Source organism: Channa argus, chromosome 3 (genome assembly GCF_033026475.1).
Source record: "Channa argus isolate prfri chromosome 3, Channa argus male v1.0, whole genome shotgun sequence".
NCBI lineage: Eukaryota > Metazoa > Chordata > Actinopteri > Anabantiformes > Channidae > Channa > Channa argus.
Window position 1 is genome coordinate 7808913 of NC_090199.1, and position 27917 is coordinate 7836829.

The 27917-nt window shown below is 39.3% G+C and overlaps 3 protein-coding genes across 4 annotated transcripts; 2 read left to right on the forward strand and 1 right to left on the reverse strand.

Annotated features, from left to right (window-relative positions):
* Nucleotides 1-2563: 2563 nt before the first annotated feature.
* ubl5 (ubiquitin like 5) lies at nucleotides 2564-4835 on the reverse strand. Of its 2 annotated transcripts, none has more exons than XM_067499262.1 (5): nucleotides 4680-4835; nucleotides 4249-4307; nucleotides 3529-3612; nucleotides 3401-3438; nucleotides 2564-2876 (listed from the first exon to the last, which is right to left on the reverse strand). In XM_067499262.1, the coding sequence occupies exons 2-5, from the start codon at nucleotides 4302-4304 to the stop codon at nucleotides 2833-2835; spliced, it is 222 nt and encodes a 73-aa protein (XP_067355363.1). In that variant the 5' UTR covers nucleotides 4305-4307; nucleotides 4680-4835; the 3' UTR covers nucleotides 2564-2832. The 2 variants fall into 2 exon arrangements, with proteins under 2 accessions (XP_067355363.1, XP_067355364.1); XM_067499263.1 differs by having other exon boundaries at nucleotides 4249-4330; nucleotides 4680-4790.
* A 72-nt stretch (nucleotides 4836-4907) lies between these two features.
* pin1 (peptidylprolyl cis/trans isomerase, NIMA-interacting 1) lies at nucleotides 4908-9309 on the forward strand. The gene is made up of 5 exons (XM_067499261.1): nucleotides 4908-5055; nucleotides 6066-6148; nucleotides 7354-7462; nucleotides 7555-7665; nucleotides 8436-9309. The coding sequence occupies exons 1-5, from the start codon at nucleotides 4998-5000 to the stop codon at nucleotides 8543-8545; spliced, it is 471 nt and encodes a 156-aa protein (XP_067355362.1). The 5' UTR covers nucleotides 4908-4997; the 3' UTR covers nucleotides 8546-9309.
* A 1314-nt stretch (nucleotides 9310-10623) lies between these two features.
* On the forward strand, nucleotides 10624-26946 carry LOC137124700 (uncharacterized). The gene is made up of 20 exons (XM_067499794.1): nucleotides 10624-11006; nucleotides 11968-12038; nucleotides 12196-12467; nucleotides 12551-12630; nucleotides 12909-12954; nucleotides 13501-13634; nucleotides 13717-13858; nucleotides 13932-14012; nucleotides 14407-14897; nucleotides 15515-15608; nucleotides 16027-16267; nucleotides 20213-20484; nucleotides 20584-20663; nucleotides 21497-21542; nucleotides 23639-23781; nucleotides 23865-24003; nucleotides 24086-24166; nucleotides 24753-25249; nucleotides 25775-25868; nucleotides 26434-26946. The coding sequence occupies exons 3-20, from the start codon at nucleotides 12198-12200 to the stop codon at nucleotides 26647-26649; spliced, it is 3147 nt and encodes a 1048-aa protein (XP_067355895.1). The 5' UTR covers nucleotides 10624-11006; nucleotides 11968-12038; nucleotides 12196-12197; the 3' UTR covers nucleotides 26650-26946.
* The last annotated feature ends 971 nt before the right edge of the window (nucleotides 26947-27917 follow it).

The following is a 27917-nucleotide window of genomic DNA, read 5'->3' on the forward strand; positions in this document are numbered from 1 at the left end:
CAAATGCTTTCATACACAGTGGTCTCTACAGTAGACAGTTATTCAAAAGCTGCTCTCTTGTATATGCATATAGGCCAACATAGTGGATGCTTGCGCATCATCCCATACACTGCCACCTATTGGCCAGTCGTGGTAAGTGTTTATTTTTTTTTTTAAACTCAAATCCAAGATGGCCGACAGAAAGTCACAAATGCTGAAGATCCCAAGAATAGCTTGTTGATCCTTTTATAGAAAAATCACCTCACATGAATGTCTGCTAGAAAAACAAGGAGATGATCAGGATTAGTGAATGCTGGCAGTAGTGACAGTGGATTTGAAAATGCTGAAGCGGCTGTGGGTGGTGAGGTAGCTGATGATGCTGAGGGAGCTAAGGATGTTCCACCAGACAGAGCTCAGGGACAGAGAAAAATCAGAAATGTCTGAAAAACCAAAGACACCCGGTTTGAGGGCAACCTGCCTGGTTTTCTATGGGAGTGGAAGTTGAATGTTGAAGAAGCATCTGTTGCTCGTGCACTAATAAATGCAGGTTCCATGATGACACCTACAAGAGGAAGACCAAGTGACATGCACAGCAGCCTCCAGGCCACCCCCTGAGATCAGGTTTGGCCCTGGTGTGCACTGGCCTCTTCTCACTGAAGCAAAACCTGCCAAAGATGGTATGATGCAGAAAAGCACATGAAAAATAAAGTATGTCTGCATGCAGTGTCTTGTGACTGTGTGTCCTGGATGCTTTGCCAATTTCCAGATGGGTGGGATAGATGGGAAGTGTAAGACCGTGCTGCTTTCTGAGAGAACGGGTTTGTCTAGCCATGAACAATATTTCTCTTTCTTTTTGTAGAAGTGCTATAAACTCTGCAGTTCATCGGTCAGGGACTAGGTTCAACATTTTTGTATTGTTTGAAAGTATTAGTATTTGTTAAAATGTGAGAAAACATCAGATTAGCAGCAGTGAACGGTTTTTATTTCGTAGGTTTCTCACAGTATATCATTTTCTGCTATTGGTTCATTAAATTCATAGTTTTTGGTTCAAAAGTCGTGGACATGTTTGTGTCTCCATCAAAATGCTCAGGCTTAAAATATTGACTGAGGTTCTCATAGTTCATGTATGAAAGGGATATTATTTATAGTTCACTTATTCTTCCATATTTATTATGTCGAATTGTGGGGATCAACTTTGAAAATGGTTATTAATTCAATAATTGTGTTACTAAATAGAGCTATATGTTTTATCTATAAGGCTGGTTAAGAAGTCACATATTTTGAAATTCATTGATTTAGTTTGTCATCAAATCATGTACAGGGCAAAAACAAAGTCATCGCCAGAGACAGTACAAAGATTTTTTTCTCTGTAGGAGGGAAAATATGATCAGCCTATATTATTTCAGTCATCACCATTTTATATTAGTTTATTTATTTATGTTTTTCTTATCTAGAATATATTAATATATTTATTATTGTCTTATTGTTTATTTCTATGGTGTGTGATAATGACTGAGTAAACTACTATAGGTGTTTTTTTTTAACAATATTCCATTCCATGCTTGATAATGGCAACCCTCCGAAATTCCTGGGAGTGTTTAGTCAATGCTTATCCAGATCCAAAGTCCCAGATCCACAAAACTGCTTAAAAATCCCTGAAGGAATGTGGATTTGCACCATAATGATACTGTCAAAGATTCACGGCTTTCAGCTTGTCCCTTCAGGTGTTGCCACAGCAGAACACGTTCCACGTTTTTACGCTGGATGCCCTTTTGTCCGGGCTCGGGACTGGCATCAGGGTGGCCCCTGGTGGCTGGGTGTGGCGGGATTCAATCCTGCTGCCTTCTGCATCCCAGTCCGATGCTCTACTACTGAGCCACCAGGCGCCTCCTACCACGATACTGTGATCTAGTTAAATCGACGTGCGGCCATCATATTGAGCTTATCTTTCCCCACAAATTCGAATTTCTTTTGATCCCTCTAGTTATATTGTAACCTTCTTTAGAGACTAACATGTTAATTTGCATTGTAATTGCCAGACATTTTTCATATATTTACACAGCTGAAACAATAACATGAATGTGTATTCATGTTGGGTATGAACACATTTAAATGTCCTTTGGGCTTTTTTTTTTAAGCTACATCGTGTGAATACCACAGCATCACAGCTTTTACCAGTGATGTAGCTTTAAGTCATATTCTCGTTAAACTTGACAGTATTAGGTAGATCACTTGTGGTACATGTTATCTCACACACGACAATGTCGCACAGATACTTGGGAGTAATTACAACTCAAATGACTTTCAGTACATAGTCTAGTTTTGAGACACAATCTTAAAGCACTGAGCCAATTCACCCCTAATATTCACAGGTTATGGGGTGCAACAAGTTTTGCATTAGCAGTTCTCTGTACCCAGTCTTAGGGGGCCGTTAAAAAAAAAAAAACACAATTATTTAATTTTTGATCAACTTCAGTTATCAAATATATCTCTTTATTAGGAGAAACTTTAAACCTATAAAGCGGTATTTCAGTCTCCTAACATTACAAAACTCTGCTAATATACAATGACCAGTACTCAGTCGTAGGCATGTAAATATCTGCTTTATTTCCAAAATATCAAAACAAAATATCTAACAATTTGTAGAACATGCTTTTCACATAATGATTTAAAAGCATAAATGAAAAGCTAAAAATGAGATGTATGTATGTATGTATGTGTGTATTTTCTTTTGATAGCACTTCTATTCTTTCAGTCGTGTTGCCTGATCACGGTGGGTTCCAACGACAGACTGCCATCTGTGTGTGTGTGTGTGTGTGTGTGTGTGGCATGGACTTGTGGTCCTCTTCTCATCTACTGGTAGTACAGCTCCAAGTTCATCCCATCATGGATTTCATCTGGAGAAATCTAGTTAAGCGCAACACATCCAGACAATAGTTGCTGACGTTTGAAAGCTTTGAGCATCATCAGTCGTGGTTTTCTTCTTTCAATACAATGGACGAACATGCTGTGCTTCACTGGAATACAACAAGCTTCAGTATCATCTAACCATCTCTAGTATTTTGGTAAACAACATAAATGCTTTAGAAAATTTCTGATGTCATCTAAATTACCATGACATGCACCAGGGAAGATGAAAATGAAGGGGTCTATAATATTTGTCCTTAGAGATGGGTTTGGATTTAAGAAGCATTTTTGGCTTCCAGTGAATACAAGGAGGCTGAGTGGAACAGGGAAGATACTAATAAATATCGGGTATATGGCAAAAAATACAAAACACAATTCTTATTTTCTGATGAAATAAGTTTGACTTTTAAGCATCCAGTTAGTGATAGACAAACTGCCGTTTCGTGACTGTGAATTAACACTGCAACTGTAATAATGTCACGGGTGAATAGATCGGTTTATGGGTAAAGGATACAGTCACCCAGGGACACATGGTCCTTGAATATGGTATACCTGTGGCAACAAAGGCAGATCACTTAGCTGCAAAAAGAAAACCAAAACATTTGTTTGTCAAGCAGCATAGAATGCCAGATTAGAACTTACCATTTCTTTAATACAATCTTGTCGTGCCGTGTTCCTGTCTGTGCAGCGATGAGCTTCTTCAAATCTCCAATGGTATCCTCAGAGCTAAAACAAAGGGTTAAGGAAGGAGCAGGACTTTGTGGGTAAATGTGACCAATAGAGTCCTCCTTTAAAAACATGGGTACATCTAAGCATAGTTTAAAAGGAGAAACTACTTTTTTTGAGGAGTCAATATTTAGTCTGTGTTTTTCTTTTTTTCCCTTTTCAAATCGACTTCAGCCAACAGAGAGTGCACTGATGACCAGCTGGGGGTGGGCAATAAAAATATAAAATTATGATATGAGAATACTACAATTCAAAAATATCTTTTTAGAATACCATCAAATATGAGACTAAAGCAACTTGGTATGAATGAATATGAAAAAATTCAATATGATCTCAATATATCTTTGGTAGAAGCAAAACTTTTCTGGATTAAAAAAGAGTTCGTCACTGTTGCTGGTCCACCATCTGCCAATTAATTTTAGAATTTCCCATCACATCTTATTGAGTTTATTTTCATGATTGTGATATGTCAAATTGTTATCATGGGGAGGAAATATGATATATATCTAGGGTTAACGGAAGCTTGCTGTATCCACTCTTCAGCTAACTCCATATTAGCCGTACATGGACTCAGGTACGACACATGTGGCAGGACGTGCCACTATTTTATATCTATGCACTTTTCTTGAAGGATACTTGCACTTGACCCGGACTTTCTTGCCCAGTCGATCGTTGCAAACCACCTCGATCATCTTCTGTTTTGAAGAAACGGGAGAGACTTAACATAACGTTTTAGTATTGAATGTATGTTAAGTATTCCGCTAACACAAGACAGTATCACTAGAATATAGCTGGAAGTAAAATTTGATGTTGTGTGTGTGTGTGTGTGTGTGTTAAAGTTGTTGTTCGCAGCGTGTCCATTAAGTAAAAACTAGTATTCATATATCGGTTTAACATCATTAGCCATGCTGTTTTGTTTAGCTAACATTAGCTAAGATCAAAGCATCGTCGCAAATTGTTCACACCAATCATCCCAATTCAGAACACACACATAACCGACAATCTGTTTTTTAAAATGACAAGCATCAATGTATGTTTTGATTAAAAATTTAATGCAACAGTCCTACCTTTGAATTACAAACGATTAACAAATATCCGTCTGCTGTTTTGCTGATATCTTCTTGAACGCACTCGGTGATCGCTGCTTTACGGTAAAGCAGACTTGGTTTGTATTAGACTGTCAACCAATCGCATGCGCACAGCTTAAGATTGATAGCTCCAATCAGCCCGTAAAAAGACAAAGAATCCCATGAAAGGCGGGCCGAACTCCGAAAACAACTTGTGCCGTAAAACCCTGCTAACTGTCGTGCGCTGCAGTTCAGTTTGTTACAGGACAGCTGGTTAGAAATTGAATTAGAGAACGCTGCTGTAGAAAAGTAACGATAATGGCTGACGAAGAGAAGTTACCATCTGGATGGGAGAAACGAATGAGCCGCAGTTCAGGTAAACATACGTAAGGAGTGAAATGTGGTAGCTAGCTAGTTAGCCAAATGGAAATATGCACTAAACTTAGCTTACTAGCTAACAGACGCAGCATCGTGCTTCACAGCTAAAACGCGGCCGACCAAACCTACAGTGAAACGATGAGAGACTGAAGCTATTCAGACTATTCCGTGCTACAGAAGGGTTTTGTTAAATGTTATGTTTGGCTGCTGGGTTGCTCCGTGATTGCACCAGAACTGATCCATTAAACCTGCAGGGCCACAGCCCCGGTGCCTCACCTGCACAGATCTTCACTCCCTGGACATAACGTTACATTGTAGCATTAAATTACAGCTGTAATCAAACGTCTGGACGCTTCGCGGCCAAATTGTATCATTATGCTGATTTTGCAGCGGAAAGTAGCACATGCAGCAAACTATAGCTGGCGTTTTAGTCATCGATTAATGGTTTGGTTTATTTTAGTTGTGTTTGTTTGCAAACACGCCGCTCTCTCAAAATAGGCTTAAGTGTAATTAAGTGTAATTAAGTGTAATTTCTTTAAATGTCTTGTTTGATTTGATCAAACCTCAGCATATTCAGTTACCTGTGATATAAAACGGCCAGTCCTCAAAGTGGGAAAACAGGAATTTGGAAATGTTTTAGGGAAAAAAAACAGTTTGTTGGCATGTAGTTGTATCTGTAGTTGTCGAAATCACCCCAGTTACCAGTAAACAAATAAAAAAGATTATGCCTGAGTTTAAAACTGATAATAATTATCTTTGCTTTTGGAATTGTAAACCCCCCTGTTATAATTATCCTTTACAGAGGATTGAGGTCAGTCCAGAAGGCTTGAGCCTTGGAAGGGTATTTAACAGATCAGGCAGTTTAATGCCAATGAACTAGTTACTTTAACATGTGAGGGTTGTTCCGGTCGGGGTTTCCGTAAGTTCCGGAGGTCTTGCATAGAGATGAGTGGGTGACCCTGCTACTTTCATTACACCTGTGTTAACCACTCTCTTTTTGTCCTCCAGGCAAAGTTTACTACTTCAACCATATCACCAATGCCAGCCAGTGGGAACGTCCAGTGGGAGATGGCCGTGGAGAGCCAGATAAGGTTATTATGAGTAAATAAATAATATGGTTGTTTATTATGTTAAAAACAATAAGCTCTATGTAGTTAAAATGAGACTGAGCTAGTTTAGATTAAAATTAGTGATGGAAGGACAAAGACCTTGCCTGTTTTAAGACCCCAAAGAGATTTGGTGCATTGATCTTGGAAAGAACAGTGTCACCTGGTGGTTTCTAGAATCTCTAGTTTAGATCAACACACGTGTAATAAGGCTGCATTTTGTTTATTTTCTAGCTCTAATAATCTTGTTTACAATTTCTGTTGTGCATGCACATATTTTTTTTTACAAAGCTATTTTAATAAAATAGTCATCTTTGAACACAGAAGTGTGGTGCGTTTTGTTTTTTTTCTTATGGCTCTTTAAGCTTGTTTAGTGGTGTCGTTTCAGTGAAAGCCCGTCTGCTTTGGACATGAGCACCAAGGTTTGGTGGTTTTAATTATTGTTCATTATGCGGGATGAGCCACTCCCACTGTTAACCCATATAATTCTACTTCATACAGGGATTATAATGTTCAACTACTGATGCAGTTGATAGCTATGATGATTGGCTTTGATGTATATTTATCATTTTCCTATCTAAAATATCTGAATCCCTGAGTAAAGAGTTGGTGTGTGTATGAAATGATCAAAAGACAAGGAGGAAAAAGCCCTTCACAGTTTTCCCATAACTAAAAGTTTTATATTTAAATTGCTTGTTCAGTCCAAAGCTCCAAAATATTCTCTTTGTTTTGATACAATTTTCTGTCAATTCACTTTTCAATTAAAATATTCTGCCACAATTTGTTGCAGCTTTTCATTGAAATGAGATCACGTGTACAAATATTCAACACCAAAGCTACATGTTTTAAACTTTGCATCTTTCCATCTAATGGAAATGTATAAATGTCGATGTCTGCTGTATCTGTGTGTTTAGGCCTTGGTTGTTCTTGTATTAGCAAGTTACTGACTTTTATGTCTTGTTAGAATTTACAACTCCTTGTCTCAATCAACAATAACAACTTTATATAACTTCCTGATGTTTACACCTACAGGTGGATTATTCAAAGGAAAAAAATATTTTTTCTGTTTGTAAAACTGTTCATTATATTAGAAAGTAGTACTGTCAGGTCTAGGAGGAAAGAAAAGCAATTAATCAGTTTGTTTCTGGGAGGTTTTGAGACTAATCAGTTTTGTTTTTTCACTCACTCAGGTGCGCTGCTCTCACCTCCTGGTGAAGCACAATCACTCACGTCGTCCATCTTCCTGGCGAGAACAAAATATCACACGAACAAAAGATGAGGCCGTGGATCTCATTCAGAGTATGTAAAGCAGAGGACAAATGAGGGAAGTTATTTTATTTCAGTCTGATAAACAAATGTAATAAATAATTTTTAAATTTTTATTTTTGCAGAGTACATAGAACAGATCAAGTCTGGAGAGGAAACATTTGAGTCCCTGGCTTCTCAGTTCAGCGACTGCAGCTCTGCTAAAAATGGTGGAGACCTGGGATTATTTGGCAGAGGTACATACTCAAAAATGACCCCCTACCCACACGTACACATGCAAATGCCTAGATATGCAGTTGTTAATGTTCATGCACATACAAAGAAAAGGAAGTTGTGCACAGGGAGATAAAAGCAAGTCATACAAGTGATTAAGCTTATCTGTAGCCACCAATGTGGTAGTACATCATCTGAATATGTATGAGTATGTAATGCAGAAGCCTTTTGAAGTTCTCTCAAAATATATATATTTTTGTTGATAGTAACAAAACTATAAAGTTTCGAGAGCAATGCTTGTATAATTCAGTTGCTATCAGATATTGAGAAGTTCCATAACATCTGAGCGATTATTTATAGCATCATTTATATATTAATGAAAAACAGTAAGGTCCACAAGCTGAAAGAAACTAATTCCATAAATTACGGCCAAATGACCAAGTCAGGTTTTGTGAACATGCACGTGGTTTTGGTGTTTGGCAAATGTTCGATTTGTCTTTTTTACATTTAGCAAGTGCATGTGTAAGTGCGCCCTCCCCCACCCAAGCCATTGTTGCTGTCACTTCCCAGCACTGAGGTGACAAGTTGCCAACTTCTTACCCATAATGGGTCGAAATGACTCACCTACATTTGAAACTGAAACTAAAAGGAAATAACTGAATAAATGTAAAAGACTATCTTTTTAAAAAAAAAAAAAAAAAAAGCAGTTGAGGTAACATCAGGAATGTTTGTATGATTATGTGCAACATATTCAGTCATTTTTACTTTTACATACGGTGTGTTTATGTTTTAGGTCAAATGCAGAAGCCTTTTGAAGACGCTTCCTTCGCTCTTAAAGTGGGAGACATGAGCGGCCCAGTTTTTACCGACTCTGGAGTCCACATCATTCTGCGTACTGGTTGAAAGAAAGAAAGCCGCATCCTGTAATTTCCTTTGTTTTCATACACACACATACACATGACGCACAGTACAACATAACCAGACCTGTGATTTCTTTTAATGACACACATCTAAATAACCAATGCCTAAGCGATGAATTGTGTCATGTCATGGAGTACTTTCATTAACACTGAATAACAAGGAGCATTGCAGATGATTCCTGTAAGACCTCAAGCTTTTATAAACCGTGGCAATGCTGTAGAATAAAAACATGAGTGCCTGTGACTCTGTGGAAGTGGTTGCTTGAAACAGTTTCACATGATGAGTGAAGTTTGACAACGTGTCTGTAAATGCTTGTTTTCGTGTGTGCTCGCCCTCGAAAGGACCATTTATTGTATGTAACCTTTTTCAGTTTCTGCTGTACTGTATTTGTGCCAAAGCAGTGCCCCTCTCGGTTTTACCATTTAGGATAATGGCTTCCTTAGGATGTGGATACTGTCTAGCCATTGCAGACCCCTTCAACTGGGTTAATTAAGTCTTGTTAGTTATACGTTTTTTTACATTTAGCAAGTGCATGTGTAAGTGCGCCCCCCCCCCCCAAGCAACACACACACACGCACATTCGCACGCACGCACTTGTTTATGCAAAGCTGGCACTCCTGAAGGCTTCCAGGTTTTAACATTTGGCTCTGCAGGTTTTAAATACACCGAGGTTCAGGCGACCTGTTAAAACTGTTGTGTGATTGGCACTGTTCTCCCATCAATAAAAGTCTTTCTTTGTTTTTGTATGTTTTGCTTATTCCCTCTTTGTTCGAGTTTAACAGTCGATCTTTGTGTGTATGAGAGATGGTCGAGATGTTTTTATTTATTTTTTTTTTTAGAACAAATGGAGCTAAATGATCATTTCAATGCAAAGAATCCTTCAGATTTTGGAATGTTTTACTTTTCTTTGTCTCATGTAAAGGAAGTCAATGCAAGTGAAGTCTCTGTAACACACTGGCTCCAAAGTTCCATTTCATACACTTCCCTTCTGGTGAGCTTCTAGGAATGTGATGGCTGTTCCACAACATGGACCCATAGTAGGATCTTGCCATATAATTAATGGATCTTGTTTACGCCTGTTCATGATCCATATCATAATAACCTTAGTAATCATCTGACTCCCTTCAGTTCCACCAGTGGATTCAAGATTTTGGTTGAGAATTAAATGTTTTGAAAACTTTTAATTCCCGTAAAATGTGGTGTTGCTGTCTATATAGGTCTCAATGAGTTATTTGTTTATCCTTTTTTGTTTTTTCAGATTGTTTTGGGGCTTATGTGCCTGTTATGGACAGTGGACAGTTTACCTTGGACAGGCAAACAAGTTAGAAAAGTGCCCAAGCCAGGATCTCAACTGTGGACATTGCACATATTTGGTAACCTCAACCCACTTTTACCCACATGCCCCCCTGCAACATGATGCAAATGATACTGTAAATGCAGGTTATAGACACAAAAATTATTGTTGGATTATGTTCACACCATCGTGGTATTTTGCTTAGACAAAATCACAATACTGTAGTAAAACCATCAAGAGGAGGTGGGTTTATCAGGAGCAAAACAAGCTCACAAAGGGTTAAGGAGATGAAAACTAGGCTGTTGTGATGACCGCGAAGGTCTGGGGTGGTAGAGGTTAGGACTGTGCAAGCAAGCAAACAACAAATTCCAGAAAACAGCAGAAAGTCGAAAACAAGCCAAGTAGCCCAGAATGCAAAGGGTTGACTGAGGAAAATAGGATAAAGGTCTACAGGTTGGAGGAGCAGGGTCAGGGGGTAGCACTGATGAGATGCAGGGCAGGAAGAGAGGTGTAGGGGAGCAGCTGAACCTCTGGTATCTGAATGGAGAAGTGATGGAAAGAACAACTAGCTGCACAGGGCCAAACCTGACAAACCTGTTGAGGACGTCTTCCAGTGTTTTTTGGAAGTACACAAAAACGTGCCCCTATCCACTGGATAGAAGTGTTGTTATTCCCAAATCCAACTGTGCATTTTTAAAATCAAAGATTTCAGTTTCTAAATCTCTTAGATTTTGTGCCAACTTGAGACAATGTATCTGTCTTCCAATTCTATAATCTATAATCAAAGAACAAGTGCTATTACTGGCCCAGGACTGATTTCAGTAACAGGAACTGGAACTGCACTTTAAATGGTAAAACCTTTTTACAGGACGATGCCATCAACTTCATAAATTTAATAAATAGGAAATGGGCTCTCTGTAAAACACACGGTAAATGGGTAAATGTTAAATCCTGATGTCCAGGATTAGACCGTTACAGTGAAGGGAAGCAGATTTCAATTTCCCCAGATCCTGAGCTTTGGGATCCAGCACCAACAAAACTCCTCCTCCTTCAATGTTGGCAGCTGTGCTTTTGTTTTCGGACTGATCCATTTGATGCACCAAGCTCTGATCCCTCACACACAAGTTAATCAGTCGAAGGTCCACACAGGTAAAACACAGACTATGTTTTACATATTTCTTCAATGTATGTTAAGTAGAAATTGTTTTTCATAGTAGATCAATGTATCTGTGGTGTAGTATTGTACCTTTTACTCTGTACATCCACTTCACAGATTTAACTACTCTCTATTTTTACTGTTTATTTTTTGCCGATGTAAATTCCTAACACACATTATAATCAACTAATAAGCCTAAATGCCGCAGTATCCGTATGGACTAACCATAAAATTGTTAAAGTGAGCTCCACCATTGCCTGCTGCTGTTGTTTGTTGCTTGTTTCCACACAAAGGTAACAAACCTGGACTAGTAAATCGTTGTAATCAACGGCATCAAAACAAATTTTAAAAAAAGAATTCTTTAAAAAAATTAGGCCTAGATTGTGTTCAGAAATTTGTAGTAAATTAAAAAATGCTTCTCGTTCACTGGTGTAGATCACTTCTGCTGAGATATTTTAAGCTCTCTCATATGCAGCATAAGATGGAGATTTTGGATGATGTTGAAGACCTGGGGCTGTCAGGGCCATCCTCTTTCCACTTTTACTTCCTTCACAGATTGCAGTTATATCCTGAATTTGTGGGTATTAATTGGAATCCATTCCTCTCCCTATTTTTGCAGGGGTAGTTTCTTCTGTAAGTGGCTGGAAACATGTTGATTAAGCATCTTTGCAAACGCAACTTCTTTCTAATTTAAAGAACCAAGACTGATATATTGGCAAAACTTATGAGGTTATGAGCAGTTACTTGGTGAGGCACTATGTTCTATCAGACAACAACAGCATCAGCTTTGCTCAGCTGAATCTCAAATACTAGCAAAGCTAATTCAGCAGTGATGGGAGATGGTTTGTGCTGTTTCTGAGATGTTTATTGTCTCTATGAAAAAGACCATCATAACTGTTATAATTGTCAAACTGATTTAGTGTATTTGGTGAACATGTTTATTGTTACCTGCAGGCTGGTCTGACACTCTGCTCATCTCGACTGAGAGACACACAGCAGAAAAACGTGCTAAAGCTTCTGCAGAGGTAGAGCGACGTGTTTTAATACGCACAACTTCCACTGCATCATAAATGAGGCAAAACTGATTATCTCATTAATAGCAACGTACTGATGTAATGATCACACGCTGATTTTCCTTTTCTACTCACATTTCTTTCTCTGAAATATCCCCCTTGATTCCAGCCATGCTCTTCTTTTCAACCCCACCCCATCTCTGTCTCACTCTCCTCCTGGTTCTGTCGTACCACTCCCCTGTTTTCCCCTGTAAAATTGGGAGTCGCAGCCAATGTGAGTCTGCTGACTTTGTACCAGGGCACAACCTGATAGGGGAGGGTTTCGACGTGGTCGCCCTGCAGCACAAAGGAGCCTACGTGATTAATGTAAACACCTACCTCGACCCGAATGGCACCTGTACTCTCTGCTCCAACCGTCATCTGGGCAACAAGTTGCAGAAAGTAATTTTAATTAACAAGACACAAACGCAGACTTTTATTCTGCAGCAGTTAAACTGATTTAATGTTTCTACCTTACTTCTCAGCTGCCACTCTCTGTTGTGGACTGGCATCCACTCAGCTATTGCAATTCTGGAATCTCCAACAGAGAACACACCTCTGTTAGGTATTTGTATTATACCTCACTGCATTATTTACGTTAGGCATGTTTACATTTTCCATTTTCTTGGAAAAGTTTCTTGTTGTGGCAAGATAGCTAGCAAATATTGGCTGCTAGCCGTGGCTGCAACACACTGTCATGAATTACAGCAGAGAATTGTCTTTCCTATTGTTATTTGTATTTCATTTGGGAAGTTTTCAGGGTTACAGAAATTATGACAGACCTCGTGGGGTTAAACAGAAATGTTCCTTTCATTCTGATTCTTTCTGTAATTGTGTCTGCAGCTCACTGATTGACACTTACACCTCAGAGGAAGCTAACAACTGGCAGGTACTTTATTATAAGTAATTTATTGTCAGTAATATATATACTCTATCTAATATCTATCTATCTATCTATCTATCTATCTATCTATCTATCTATCTATCTGTCTATCTGTCTGTCTGCCTGTCTGTGTCTCTCTGTCTGCCTGCATGTCTATCTGTCTGTCCGTCCGTCCGTCTGCCCATCTTTCGATCTTTCTATTTTGTTTCTTTTAAAATGACTGAAGTTCTCCTTATCCCCGATATTATTTTGGATAATAAAAAAAAACATTTAGGGTCGGGTTGTGGTGATGTACACAGTGGCCAAATATTTACAAACCTGACCTTTAGCCAGAATTCTGATTTAGAAAGACCTAATCGGATCAGCTTTTTGAGCTTCTTGCTGCCTAAACACTGTGACTCAGTATTATTTTGAGTCTAATGTGCTTAATGCTAACAGAGTAACAGGTAGGCTGCTGATGTGTTAAAATAAGTTCATCAGATTTGCTTTACAGTGGTTGACGATTGAACGTTAAGCAGCTTGTCAGGGTTTGTTTCCTTTCTATTTTGTCAGAATGGCCTAGATTTGAAGTTTAATATTGCTAGTATGGGAGGAACACTTTCCAGGGTGTACAACTTTGCTGCACACAAGGCCAAAGAGGACCGCTACACCTTCAGCACGCATGAGTTCGTTTGCAAATATTACAGGTGACAGATTCCTTCATGACTCCCTTGTATTTTCAGTTCAGTTTGTTGTGACCATGTACAATTTAAGTCTCTTTGTGTCTAGTTACCGTCTGTCTACCGTCAGACTCCAACTCAGCACTGAGTTCATAGAGGATTTAAAAGAGCTGCCAAATGTCTACAACTCCTCCACCCAGGAGCAGTACAACAAGCTCATACAAACCTATGGCACACACTACATTCGAAAGGTTAACTCGCACACAAATAGTTTTTAGAAAATCATTTATTTTTCTGCCTTAACGATGTTTCACTTCATTTCAGGTTGAACTTGGAGGCCGACTCAGGCGACTCACAGCTACACGTACCTGTTTGTCCACACTGAATGGGCTCTCTACACATCAGGTATATGTGTCACACTTAGCTGAACAAACTGCACATTCGTACAAACACACCATGTGCACAAACTCATCTGCTGTTTCTTTGGCTGTATATAATGGGTAACTAGGCTACCTAATTAAAGTTCTTTTGTTCTGTTTTAGCTGAGTTTACGCTTGTGTATTCCTACTTTGTTATGCTGCAGCTGTCATTGGTTGAAGGTTCATAATATTTAAATTAAATGCCGACTATGTCAGTGGTTTAACCACAATATTAAAACAAACCTAAGAAAGGACACAGCTTCCTTTAATTGAGTGGAGAGCAACATGACGAACAGTATAAGCAAATTAACACTTTCTAGTAGAAAGATGTTTTAAATGCTACTAACCATAGATCAGCATAACTTCTTCCTGTCCTCTAGGTCCACTTCTGCTTATCATATGGTGTCCGTTTAGGGCTGGGGCTGGTTAGCTCCAGTTCCAGACATCCTTGCAACAGGGTTCTACAGAATCAGGACCTTTCCACCTTGTACAGTGGTGGTCTTCACCAACACTACGCAGACGTGACAGGAGGCACTGGCTGGAATGGAGATTTTTCACTCACTGAAGATAACTCCAAACACTACAAAGACTGGAAAAATACCCTTAAGGACCATCCAGCCGTTGTTCGGTACGACCTTAGTCCATTGTATGAGCTCATACCAAACAAGGCACAGAAGGAAGGGATGAAGGTTGCTATAGAGGGCTACCTGTCAGACAACACCGTGCTTAAATCCACTGAACCACATTGTTCAGATTACAAACGTAACATCGCTCCCAACTGCTGTCCTCAAGAAGCCTGGAGAGGGACACTAGTGGTAACCATCGTCAAAGCCTGGGATCTGTACGGAGATGTTGAAAGTGTCACCGATGCGTGAGTTGAAAAATGGATGATCTGTCTGGTACATTCATTTAGCCACAACATTCAACACTCACTGAGTCTTCAGTTCAGTAGTATTTTACAGTGGTAATTTTGCTTATCTTTGTACTTGTTTTGTCTACATTTACTCACTTTGTCTCTCTGCTCGCTGGTTTGACTTTAAAACAAAAAATGCTTCCCATCATTTCACTCATTTCTCTAATGAGACGCAACTTGCTGTGTAGGCTGCATGACAAGTCAGTAGAGTTTAGACTTACAGGAATATTCACATAGCTATATACTGTATTACAAACTGCATCCTATTATGGGAATAATATAGTAATTCACGCTTTAGATCATTTTAATGCTTAAAAGTAGAAAAAGCTGGACTTATTTCATTTATTTGGAAAAACTATATCAAGTATCAAATTATTTTCAATAAGGACATTTGTTTGAGTGAAGTTTACTGCTCTTAAGAGCTTTGGATCCATTGTGTTGACTTCCTGAACGGCGAATCATCTGCCTCCATCTAATCCTATCTTCTGCATCCTCTTCTTTCACACCAACTAACTTCATGCCTCTAATATCAAACAAAAAGGGATTAGCTGCTCTTGTTTTTTCTCATTCAACAGGTATGTTACGCTGTCGTTTGGTTCCAATAGCTTCAAGACAAGGATGATCAGCTCAGACAACCCCGTATGGGATGCAAAGTATGATCTGGGCAAGGTCAGTTTTCTCTGTACATGTCAGCCCAAAAGAAAACCCAATACAAATACCTAAAGCATTATTTAGTCTCCCGGCTGCAGTTACCACGTCCACCATCTGATGTCTAAAAGTTTAAAAAAGGCTCAGTTCACTCAAACTACTTGATTTGTGTGCATGTAGAGAGTCTAATCATCCTGTATGCAGGTGACAATATTTGCTTCTACCAGCAATTCAACTATGCAGTTAAATCCGATTAATAACAATAACAATATCAACAAGATGTGAGTGACACATGTCAGGCTAGTGACAGCTGACCAGCTGTGTCCCTATTAGAATCATATTTGTCTGTAATAACAATTGATCGCACAGTCTGAAACACAACATTTGAGATGTTAAAAGGAAAGTATTTTAAATTGAAATTTGATTTTTGTTAATGGAGGTGGACACACACAACGTGCTGAAACTCCAGGTCTGGGATGAGGATACGTGGAGTGCTAGCGACCTTCTGCTGTCATGTGACACAAAGCCAACTCAAGGGCCATGCACATTTACCTGTGAGAGCGAATTAGGCCACATACAGGTGAATTACACTCTGACCTGTGACGATCATCTGACTGGTGAATATTGTAACCAATACAAACCAACTCCAAACAGTCAGAGCGATATACTAATTCTTGGGTGACCTTGTATATAAAGGTTGTCAAAGGATGTGTGTGTGTGATGTCCTTAAAAATAGAGAAAACAGAATTTTCTTTCTGTTTTCTAAATCTATGATTTTAGCTTATTGATCTCGAGGAGGTTTTTTTTTAAATCATTTAATCTTGAGAAGTTAAACTGTTAAATAATTTAGTCCAGCTGAGGGTGTTGAAACCATGTAGACATTCACAACTCTTTTGACAAGTGTTTATGCAAAGTGATTGTAATATTCATATTTTCTAAGGAAAAATCAATACAAAGTATCCCTTAAACAAATTAATCTATATAAACTTAAACCTTTCCAATGTATGTACTTAATATACTTAAATAAATATAATATTACTTAAAAATACATTTTGCTTATTTTATGACTAATCAAGCAGGAATTTAGTGACTTAATGTCTAATAATAGACAATCAGTCTGGGGTTTTTTGCTGTAGCTGTGTGTGCTCCTGTGCAGTGAATGCAGATCTCTAGATGTAACACAACTTAGATTAGAAATGTATTTCAGAAATTTGCTCTTAGATGTAGTGTCATAGTAGCCAAAATTAAATCTACTTAAGTAAAGCACAGATATGTGAAAAATGTACAGTAACAAAATATTTGTACTTTGAGTGTAACATTTGCATTGGAGCTGTTAACATGAGGTCCTTTTGTTTTAAATAAAGAAGTTGCCTCATCCATTTAATGGAAGTGTGCTCTTTGTTTCTATTGACACTGTCTTCTAAACACAATTGTCTTATTTTTTGTTTTAACACACACTTGAGAACATTCATTATTTTTCTTTATTTTCTATAACTTCTTATCCTGTTCTGGGTCGTGGAGGCCCACTGCCTGTCCCAGGTGTCAGTTGGCCAGACACGGGCGCCACCCTGGACAACCTGCCAGTCTACTGTATATCAGGGCCAACACAGAGAGACATACACAGACTGACAGCCAAAATTTCCCCACTGTGGGACGAATAAATGTTTGTCTTCTCTTGTTCACACTCACATTTACACCTATGGACACTTTAGAGTTACCAGTTAACCTAACGTGCAATTCTTTGGACTGTGGGAGGAAACGCACACAAGCACAGGGAGAACATGCAAATCACACAGAAAGGCCTCAGCCGTTCAGGGATTTGAACCAGTGACTTTCTAGCTGTGAGCCAACAGGAACTATAATGGGGGCGGCTGTAAATCAGTTGCTAAGGCAGCTGTCCACTGACCACAGGGTGGTGGCTCGATTCCCGGTCCCAGCTACGTGTCAAAGTGTCCTTGGGTAAAACCCTAAATTTCCTCCTGGTGGGTCAGGTGAGCACCCTGCATGGCAGCCACCACCATGTGTGTGTGTGGGTGGGAGTGAGTGAATGGGAATCAACATTGTAAAGCCTTTTTAAAGCGGTATATAAGTGGTCATTTACCATTTAACTTTAAAATAAGCATTTTACATTTTCCAGGAATATTCCAACAATGTAATGTAATAGAATAGCGTGGAAATGAAGTTTACGACCTAGACGCTCAGATCCAGGCAGTTTCCGTGAAGGTTAATGGTTCAGATTAAGGTGATGGGAAATCTACAGGGGAGCACATTTAAATTTCCCCAGATTCTGCTCCCGAGCTTTGGGATCTAACACTAATCACACTCCTCCTCTGCTTCACATTGGCACATTTGGCAGCTGTGCGCGCAGCTCAGCAGCGCGTGTTTTTGGACTGATATGCTCGACGCGCCAAGATCTGATCTGTCACACAAGGTCATCACTTCTACTCAGGTAAACTAGAGTCTTCTTAAACCGTTGAATAGAAATCTCTCTTCTTGTAGATAAACACATCTGTAGTGTAGTTGGGTTTTTTCAGGCTCGAGGATGATCCGAGTTTCCATGCGTCGTTTTTCTTTCTAAAATCAGAGGTGGAAAGAAAATTATGCGCATTTAGGCAGTACACTTTTGAGGTACTTGTAATTTAGTACTTTTACTTGTTACTTTTCAATTCAGAGGGAAATATTGTACTTTTACCTAACAATTAGATTTAGATTTTTTTTGCAGATGTTTATCATCTAACCAACTGCAAATGCTGATGTATTGTTACGGATTAAGCATCGTCAGTACATAAAGTTGTTAAACCAGCGCCACCCAGTTTACAACAGGCACAGCACAAATCTTTCATGTACAAATCTTTCAACACAAATCTTTCATATAGACGCGCCAGGTGCGTCAATATGAGGATCCACAAACTCATTTAAGATGTAGCTACTGAGTAACGTTAATATCTTATTGAAAAACATGGTTTCGATGTTCTTATAGAAGCTGGTGTGCTGACTTGGTGACAGTAAGTTAACTTGCAGATGTGCATCTGTCTCAGATGAGGGTGGGGCACAATGTGCCACTGCCCTGTGAGTGTTAGCGTGTGCAGGCCAGCAACGAGTCCCGAGAAGTGGAATTTCTGATCAATTTTTTAAAAACAAGAGCTAGTAAATTACGCATGTACGGTTTGAGCTCGACATTTATAATAAAATGAAGTCCCAAAGCCTCAGAATTTCCTGTGCCCTTGTTACCAAGAAACAACTTAGAAAACGGGAAAGGGCTCACAAAGATGATCCAAGAGTTTAATCTAACCCTAGTATATTTTGTCTGCAGGCCCAAAAAGGGAGACAAAAACTTGTCAGGGGCAGGTCTAGAATGAAGTTTAATGCGAGGGCCACAGGAGGGCACACTTTTAAAGGAGGAGAGCCATTTAAAATCTGTTAAAAAGGGTCTCACTCAAATTCAAAGCTCTGCTTTTAGGACCAAATTACATGCTTTGTTGATTTGGAGGTAAAATGAAGTGATTACCAACTGCGCAGGGTATCTTCAAATTTTAATATAACAATCTGAAAAGTGTGTTTTTGGAGCCAGCAGAGAGTTTTAGGAATTTTCCGTCACTTTTCCTGTTGAGATATTTTTAGATCTACCCACAGATTTTTAAGGATGTTGCAGTCAGGAGATGGTCAGGTCATCGTAAAAAAGGCTGATTCATAATCTTGATTGATGATTGTCCTTGTTGTAGAAGACAGACACTTTATACTTTCACTTTCTAAACGGCACATTTTACAGTACTGTATTTCCCCATAAGTGTCTTGTCTGACTGCTTTTTGATAACATTTAAATTAAAAAAATATACAGTAGAACAATTTCTATTCTGCAGCCTCAGTGTGTACGACACTTTTGCCCCGTCTGAAAAAGAAGGCTGTGAATCAGAGGCGATTAGCTCCATGGTACAATTCACAAACATGCAGCATGAAGCAGGCATCAAAGCTGAAAAAAAAAATCACATAGTTTAATAATATGTAACTCAATCACCATATTGTGTTTGTATGCTTCTGCGTCACAGCGACCCTGAACTTTGACCTTGAACCTCCAAAATGCACTAAGTTTAATCTTGAGTCCAGATGAACAACAGCTGAAAAAAACTCTTTGAAGCTTTACTTTGATATCGCGTTCACGTGAATGACAGGAGAAAAAAGTGAAGTGAGTTGAGCAACTTCATAAAGCCTCCATCTGATTCAGCTGTTCCTGTCTTCACCTCAGGCGAATCTCAAAAACAATAACAAAACTAATTCAGCTGTTGAACTGTGATGGGAGATAGTTTGTGCTGTTTCTGAGATGCTTATTGTCTCTATGAAAAACTGTTATAATTGTCAAACTGATTTAGTGTATTTGGTGAACATGTTTATTGTTACCTGCAGGCTGGTCTGACACTCTGCTCATCTCGACTGAGAGACGCACACAGCAGAAAAACGCGCTAAAGCTTCTGCAGAGGTAGAGCAACGTGTTTTAATACGCACAACTTCAGGTGCATCATAAATGAGGCAAAACTGATTATCTCATTAATAGCAACGTACTGATGTAATGATCACACGCTGATTTTCCTTTTCTAATAATTTCTCTGAAATATCCCCTTTGATTCCAGCCATGCCCTCCTTTTCAACCCCACCCCATCTCTGTCTCACTCTCCTCCTGGTTCTGTGGTACCACTCCCCTGTTCTCTCCTGTCGAATTGGGAAGCGACTCCAATGTGAGTCTGCTGACTTTGTACCAGGACATAACCTGGTGGGGGAGGGCTTTGACGTGGTCACCCTGCAGCACAAAGGCGCCTACGTTATCGATGTGAACACTTACCTCACCCCAAACGGCACCTGTACCCTCTGCTCCAATATTCTTCAGGGGAACAGGCTGCAGAAAGTAATTTAAAGCAACACGACATAAATACAGACTTTTCTTTATAGTTGAGCATATTTAAGGTTTCCATGGTAACATTGATATTTTTACCTTCATTATCAGCTGCCACTCTCTGCATTAGACTGGCGTGCATTTTACCAGTACAAAGATGAATTCTTCAACGCAGCACACACCTCTATTAGGTATTGTATTATATAGAATTATATTGACTGAATAATGTATACTAGCAATTTTTAAGATTTCTTTCCAGTGCCTCAAGACTGGCCAATCATTACAGCAAGCAGGCGTCATCTTGTGATCTGTAAACTGTGTTTACCCTTGCATGATACAGTGGTTAGAATGGGTGAACTGCAAACTTTTTGTCTAGCTAAGTTTTCTAAATTGTTCACATTTCATGGGCAGGAGCCGAAGAGGGGAAATCATGACCATATGGATGCAATGCATCCACAATCACATTCACACCGACGGACAATTTAGAGTCACTGATTTAACTTAACACGCATGTCTCTGGACTGTGGGAGAAAAACCTGGAGTAACCCGAAGAAAACTCACTCAAGCACAGGCAGAACATGCGAACTACACACAGTAAGGCTGCAGCTGGCAGGTAGATTCGAACCAAGGAGCGTTTAGCTGTGAGGCAGCAGCACTATCCACTCCCCCACCATGCTGCCCAGGACTCCACCTAAATGATGAGTGATGCTTTTCAGAATCATGACAGAAATTCAACACAGTCTCCAACGGCAACGGAAAGGCAGACAACATGACAACATGTATTGTGATGTCAACTTCACATTCTCTATTGGGGTCTCTTATATACCTTTAATACTGTTATTACTATCTTACCCCTACCCTAAATTATCCTTATTTATCATATTCATTACTGCTGAGAATTCTTATCTTTATTTTCTGTTCATTTGTGATGTTTTTAATGCAACTGAAATTATAACAGACTTAATGGGCGAAAAAACACAAAAATGTCTGTTTATTGTTATTCCTTTTGTTATTGTGTCCACAGCTCAATGATTGAAACTTTCACGTCAAATGAAGGTCACAATTGGAAGGTAAGAACACATGTCACAACTACAAAATGCAATTTACAGGGAAATTATGTGGGGGACCTGTTGATGCCAGACGTTTATCAAAGCTCTGCAACTTCTAAACGAGCATTAAACATTTTTAAAAGTCAAGCAAAACAAGAAAAAGTGAAAAAAAGAAAATAAAAAACAGCTAAAAATAAGTTGAAATAATAGAAATCAGTTAAGAGGCTGAAACTAAATAGGAAAGTTGACAAGTAAAGAGCAAAGAGCAGATGTGATGGAGAAAAGACTCAATAACACTAAAACTGCCTGTTAGTTTGAAGATTGATATCATGAAACTTAGACGGACTCCATTTTGCAAAATGGGCAACTAAATAAAAATCTATAGTCCACACAAACAGTGGGACCTTTGATGTAGGTGGAAATTTAAAAAGCCTGTGCCTGTTATTTCTGGGACCCTGTTATTATGAGCCCCAATGGGAGAATCTTCTCTACTTGCCTCAATCTTCACTTCCTCACTTCCGCCTCCCTACTTCCTGTAGATTTTCCGCTGACCTGCAGGTTACTCTCTAGACGTTAATTTCACCTGTTTTCCAGCACAGTCTCGTTTCCAGATTTTGCTCATGCAGGTGAACTCTCCACCTTGGGTTTGGCATCTGGACAGGATTTGGATTTGGATGTAAGCTGGATTTTGGATTGCTATTAAGATTACCTGAAAACCGGAATTCTAGATATTGTCAGTTTGTATGTTAACACTTGTGTTTGGACCTTTGAGTCTTTGGATTTTGGGCTGAAAGACTGTGCAGGAAGTCTTTCAGCCCTTCTGCGAGGAAGTCAGATTCCAAGGCATTCCTGGGCCAAATTAGATATATAATCACTCAGGGCACTCAATGTATTCAGGGTCTGGCACGGGGTCTCCTACCAGCTGGGCATGCCTGGAAGACCTCCAACCAGAGGTGACCAGGAGGCATTCTTATTAAATGCCCGAACCACCTAAACTGACTCCTTTCAACGCGAAGGAGCAGCGAATCTACTCCCTTTGGATGTTGCCCTATGTCACTACTATCCTTCGCAGGAAACCCATTTTGGCCGCTTGTATTCTTTTGGTCATAACTCAAAGCTAATGACTATAGGTGATGTCAGGTTGGAACATAGATTGACTGTTAAACTGAGAGCTTCACCTTGCAGCTTAGCTCCCTCTTCACCTCAATGGTTCTGTACAATGTCCGCATTACTGCTGATGCTGCACCTAATTTACCCTCACTCATGAACAAGACTTAATTACTTAAACTCCTTCAATTGGGGGAGTGACTCATTAACAACCGAAGGGGGCAAACCAGACACTCCCATCTGTGTGTGTGCCTGTGCCTAAAAATCCTATCCATGAAAATCACAAACAGGATTGGTGACAAAGGGCAACCCTGACGGAGGCGAACACCAACTGGGAACGTGTTCGACTCCAACTGGGAACGTGTGTGACAACCCTTTTTACAATATATTTGTTCATGTTCTGTGTATTTCTGGGTCCACCAACTAAATCATATGGCTCTCACAGTACTAACGTTTGGTTAGACGTCTACAATGACTACAATCTGGATTAGATTTTTTCGTCTGTGCCATAGTCCTCCCCTGTTGTCCAAAAAGTATTAAGAACACACAAGCAAGACACACATATCCTATTGATGACCTTTCTTCATCCCAAACGTCTTCTTTCTGCCATGTCCAATCAGCTGCAGATGAGCAAGATCTCAGGTTACAGTTCAGTTTGAACAAAACCTATTCTGATCAGGATGTTTATAATGATGAAATGTGTCAAATTGTGGCACAGTGTGTCTGGCTGATGTGTCATTTTTGGAGGACAGTGGAGGTCACGCTTCCAGACTGCAGGCCAAGCAACCAAATGGGAGCAGAGAAAATAAAATGTTGGTCTCAGAGTCTGTATAGTTATGGTGCACAAAATGATTGAGAAAATGACCAAAATTTATGCTTTAGTGCTAAAAGAAAAATTGGCTACAGGTATGACTAATAAAACGGTTGCTATATAAAGATTTATTTTACAGTGGTTTATGGTTTATCCTTAAGCAGGTTGTCAGCTTTCGTTTCTGTCTCTATTTTCTCAGATTGGCCTAAATTTGGAGAGGTTTGTGTCTGCTGGTCTGAGTCTGGGGGGAACACGTTCCGGGCTGTATATATTTGCCAAAGCCAAGACCAGAGAGGACCGCTTCTCCTTCAGCTCACATGATGCCATGGTTAAACATTACAGGTGACGATTCCTTCATCACCTAATGGTCAAATTGCTAGTTAAGTTTGTGAAGACAGCGTACGACCGAGTCTCTTTGTGTCCAGTTACCGCGTATCAAACAAACCACCACTCAGCGCCGAGTTCAAAAAGGATTCGTCCTACCTGCCAACAGTCTACAACTCCACCACCAAGGAGCAGTACAATGACTTCATACATACCTATGGCACCCACTACATTCGCCAGGTACATTCACAAAGTACACACACACACACACACCATATTGTATTTCACATATTTTCTGTCTCACTAATAATCTTCATTCTAGGTCCTCCTTGGGGGTCATCTCAGGAGAGTCACAGCTACACGTACCTGTTTATCCACACTGAACGGGCTGTCCGCAGATGAGGTACATGTATCACACTTTCCTGTACACGGTCGACCAAGTGTACAGTATATTTATACAAACACACCGTGTTCACACTGCTATTACTGTACGATGACCTAAAAAGTACTGAAAACTAAAAACTATATTGGTGTGTTGTCATTATTTATTTTTATTGTTAGATTTTTAATTTATTATCCAATGCAATTTAGTTCGTTTAGTTCGTAGCCAATTAATGAGTCTGAGACCTTCCCAGGTGGCAGCTTCCCACTGAACATCACAAACTAAAGTCTTGGCACCCATTGGTTTTTTTTTGTGTGATAGAAAACCTGTACCACAAATAATACAACTCCTAATATTTTTGGACAGCTGCCCATGACGCCCATGTCTAAATCCACGCTCTGAGCAATAGCACAACTTCAGTGGTCCATAGTAAAGATTTTCCAAATGTCTGAATTTCTGAAGTTCTTTTAAACCATTCCAGTCCACAATTGTTCAGTTGGGTGACTGCTTAACTATGAAGAGTTGATGTTTTTCACTGCTTCAAGTAGAAAGATGCTTTAAATGCTAAACTAACCCAAGATCAACATAACTTCCTCCTGTCTTCTAGGTCCACTCCTGCTTATCATATGGTGTCAGTCTAGGCCTGGGGCAGACACCCGTTTCTAGTCTCCCAAATTCTTGCAAGAAAGTACTACAAAACCAGGACACTAAAATGCAGTATAGTGGTGGTCTCCACCAACACTACACAAAGGTGAAAGGAGGTACTGGCTGGCATGGGGAGTTTTCACTCACTCATGAGGATTCACAGGGTTACAAAACATGGCTGAGTACTCTTAAGAACCAACCAGCTATCGTCTGGTACTCCCTCAGACCAATGTATGAGCTGATGCCAAAGACGACACAGAGGGACGGGATGAAGGCCGCCATAGAGCTATACATAGCACGCAATGCTGTGATTAATTCACAATCTGAACCATATTGTGGATGGTACTCACCTAACCTGGCTTCCAACTGCTGTCCTCAACAAGCCTGGAGGGGGAAACTAGTGGTAACCATCGTCAGAGGGGAGAAACTGTGGGGAGACTACAATAACCCCACTGATGGGTGAGTTCAGTAAGACAAATTCTGTAGAGGTGGAAGTCTTCAATGAGACTCAGTTAGCTGTGTAGGCTGCATCAAATGCTAAATTATACTTTATTATTATTTTAATGCTCAATAAAAATTGAAAATACAGCTGGACATATGGTATACAGTCTATATCCAATGCATTATTTTTAATAAGCACATTTTTTTGATTTGCTGCAAAAAGGGAATTGAATTCCTGAAAGGTTTTGCGTTGGATGTTTGCAAAGCACATTTCAAAGTTTTGAAGAGACTTGTTTATAATACTGAAAAGAATGTAGCAAATATTTATAAAAACCATCATTTTCAAATGCTTGAACATGAAATTTTTTAAATCCTAGTTTTAATGTTACAGATTGTTCAGTCAATGATAAAGATTCAGTGATTCAGTGCAGTCAGATCAGTCAAAGAGTTTTTGTTAAAGATTTGATTGTAATGTGTTGACCCCCTTTAATATCAAACAAAAACATGAATGGATTACCTGATCTTATTTTTTCTCATTCACAGGTTTGTTAAGATGTGGTTTGGTTCCATTTACCGCAGGACAAGGATGATCATAGCAGACGATCCCTACTGGAACACTAAATATGATCTGGGCATGGTCAGTAAATTGTTGAGTGAAAAAGTTTGATTCAGTTTAATTCACATTAAGCTATTAGAAATCTTCCTTCATCAGAAATTAATTAGTTAATTTTGATTAATCTGTCGTAGGGTGTGCAAACTTTTGCACTAATATAATTGTCAATATTTTAATATAAAATTTCTTTATACACTCCTTGAATATTTTTGTTGCTTCTGATGATGAAGATTTGTACCACTTCAATGTGCATTATTGTCAGATTAGGGTTGGCATCCCTTTCCATGAAAATTCCATGTTGGGCAAACCTTAATAAACGCTATTGGTAAAATAAAAATGGTAAAATAATGAAAAATAATGAAAAATTATATTGGTGCAAAAGTTTGCACATTTTAACTGTGGAAATTAAAAGATGTGAGTGAGACATGTTAGCTCAGTGGCAGCTGACCAGCTTCAATTGTGTCCCTATTAAAATCGTATTTGTCTGTAATGAAATTTGATTAGACCCACTTGTAGACTCCAATTCAACATTTAAGAGGTTAAGGGGAAAGTATAGAAATAAATTTTTTTTCTCTTTTTGTTAATGGAGGTGGACACACATGGCTTGCTAAAGTTCGAGGTCTGGGATGAGGACAGTGGTTGGGATGACGACCTCCTGTTCAGTGGTGAACACAACCCAATTCAAGGGTCATACACACTGACCATGCGGCATTCGCATGGCACCTTGAAAGTCGAGTACATTCTGACCTGTGCTGATCATCTGACTGGAGAACATTGTGAACGTTATAAAGCATCTCCCCGCTGAGAAGTAGATTTATGACTTATTCACGGCTGCTGTTTGCTTTTCTTTAATCATTTTTGATAGCAGATCTCCTGATTGCTTTAACCGTAACAAGCCACAGTCAAACACCTTCTGCACTCAGTCAGTTTTCTCCTTTTGATTTGTTATGTTATCAAATCTTTTTTGACCACGTATATTCATCATATTTAACTTACATTCACTTATATCTAGGTCTTGTGTGACTTTCAAAATATTGTTTGTGTTCTTAAAAATACAAAAAAAAAAACATAATTTGAGGGGGTGACAACTTTGTATTGCTTCATCTAAATAAACACTGCTGCTTGTCTACTCGTGTGTGGCTGCACCGGTTACAATCATTCAGATCCTCCTGGCTGGTCTCACAGTGACTCTCTGACTAAAATGAACAATCATCAAAGCCAAATGATTCTCAAAATGTTTGACAAAATCAATGTAGAGGCTTAGCCTAGGCGTGTCAGATTAACAGATGTTATTTAGATACCTAACTATCTAACAAACATTCAGCTGGGAGAGGACCTGCATGCACAAAGCAAGTTCTACTGTATGAGATCTTCACCCGGCAGCTAAGACCTTACATCAAATTACTCACTAATTTAAAATTTTACATATGGTTTAAGTTGTAATCATTTACTTCTCAGGTCTTATTATCTGAATTAACCGCCAAGGCATATTGGCAGGAGCAGGATTCTAACTCTCACTGCTTCTCCAACTGTTTGCCACAGGGCTCAGTTCTCGGCCCTCTTTTCTCGATCCATATCTATCTATGACTCCACAGTCTCATCACACATTTCTTCCTGTCTGACAGCTCTGCTTGGATGAAAAACACATCCTCAACTTAATCTTTTTAAGAAAGAAGTGCCAGTCTTCCCAGCCACCTTTAACCTTCAGTACAGCACAGCAACAGTATCAACTTAGGATCTTCGGTGACTGTACCTACAAAATCAACCAGGAATCTGGGTTATCATTAACGACCAACTGAGCTTTACTGACCACATCTCTTCCATCTCTCGGGCATTGATTACCCTCCACAAGATCACAAAGACTAGACTGTACCTTTCTAAATATGCAGCCAAACTCCTCGTGCAGGCACTGTTCATATCTTGTCTCAACTTTTGAAATGCCCTCCTGAGAGGGCTATCAGCAGGCTCAGTAAAACCCCTCAGGATGACTCAAAGTGCAGCAGGCTTACAGGAGCTGCTCCCATCAGGTTCAAAGGTCTAACTCCCTACACAGGGGTCAACCAAAACACCCTC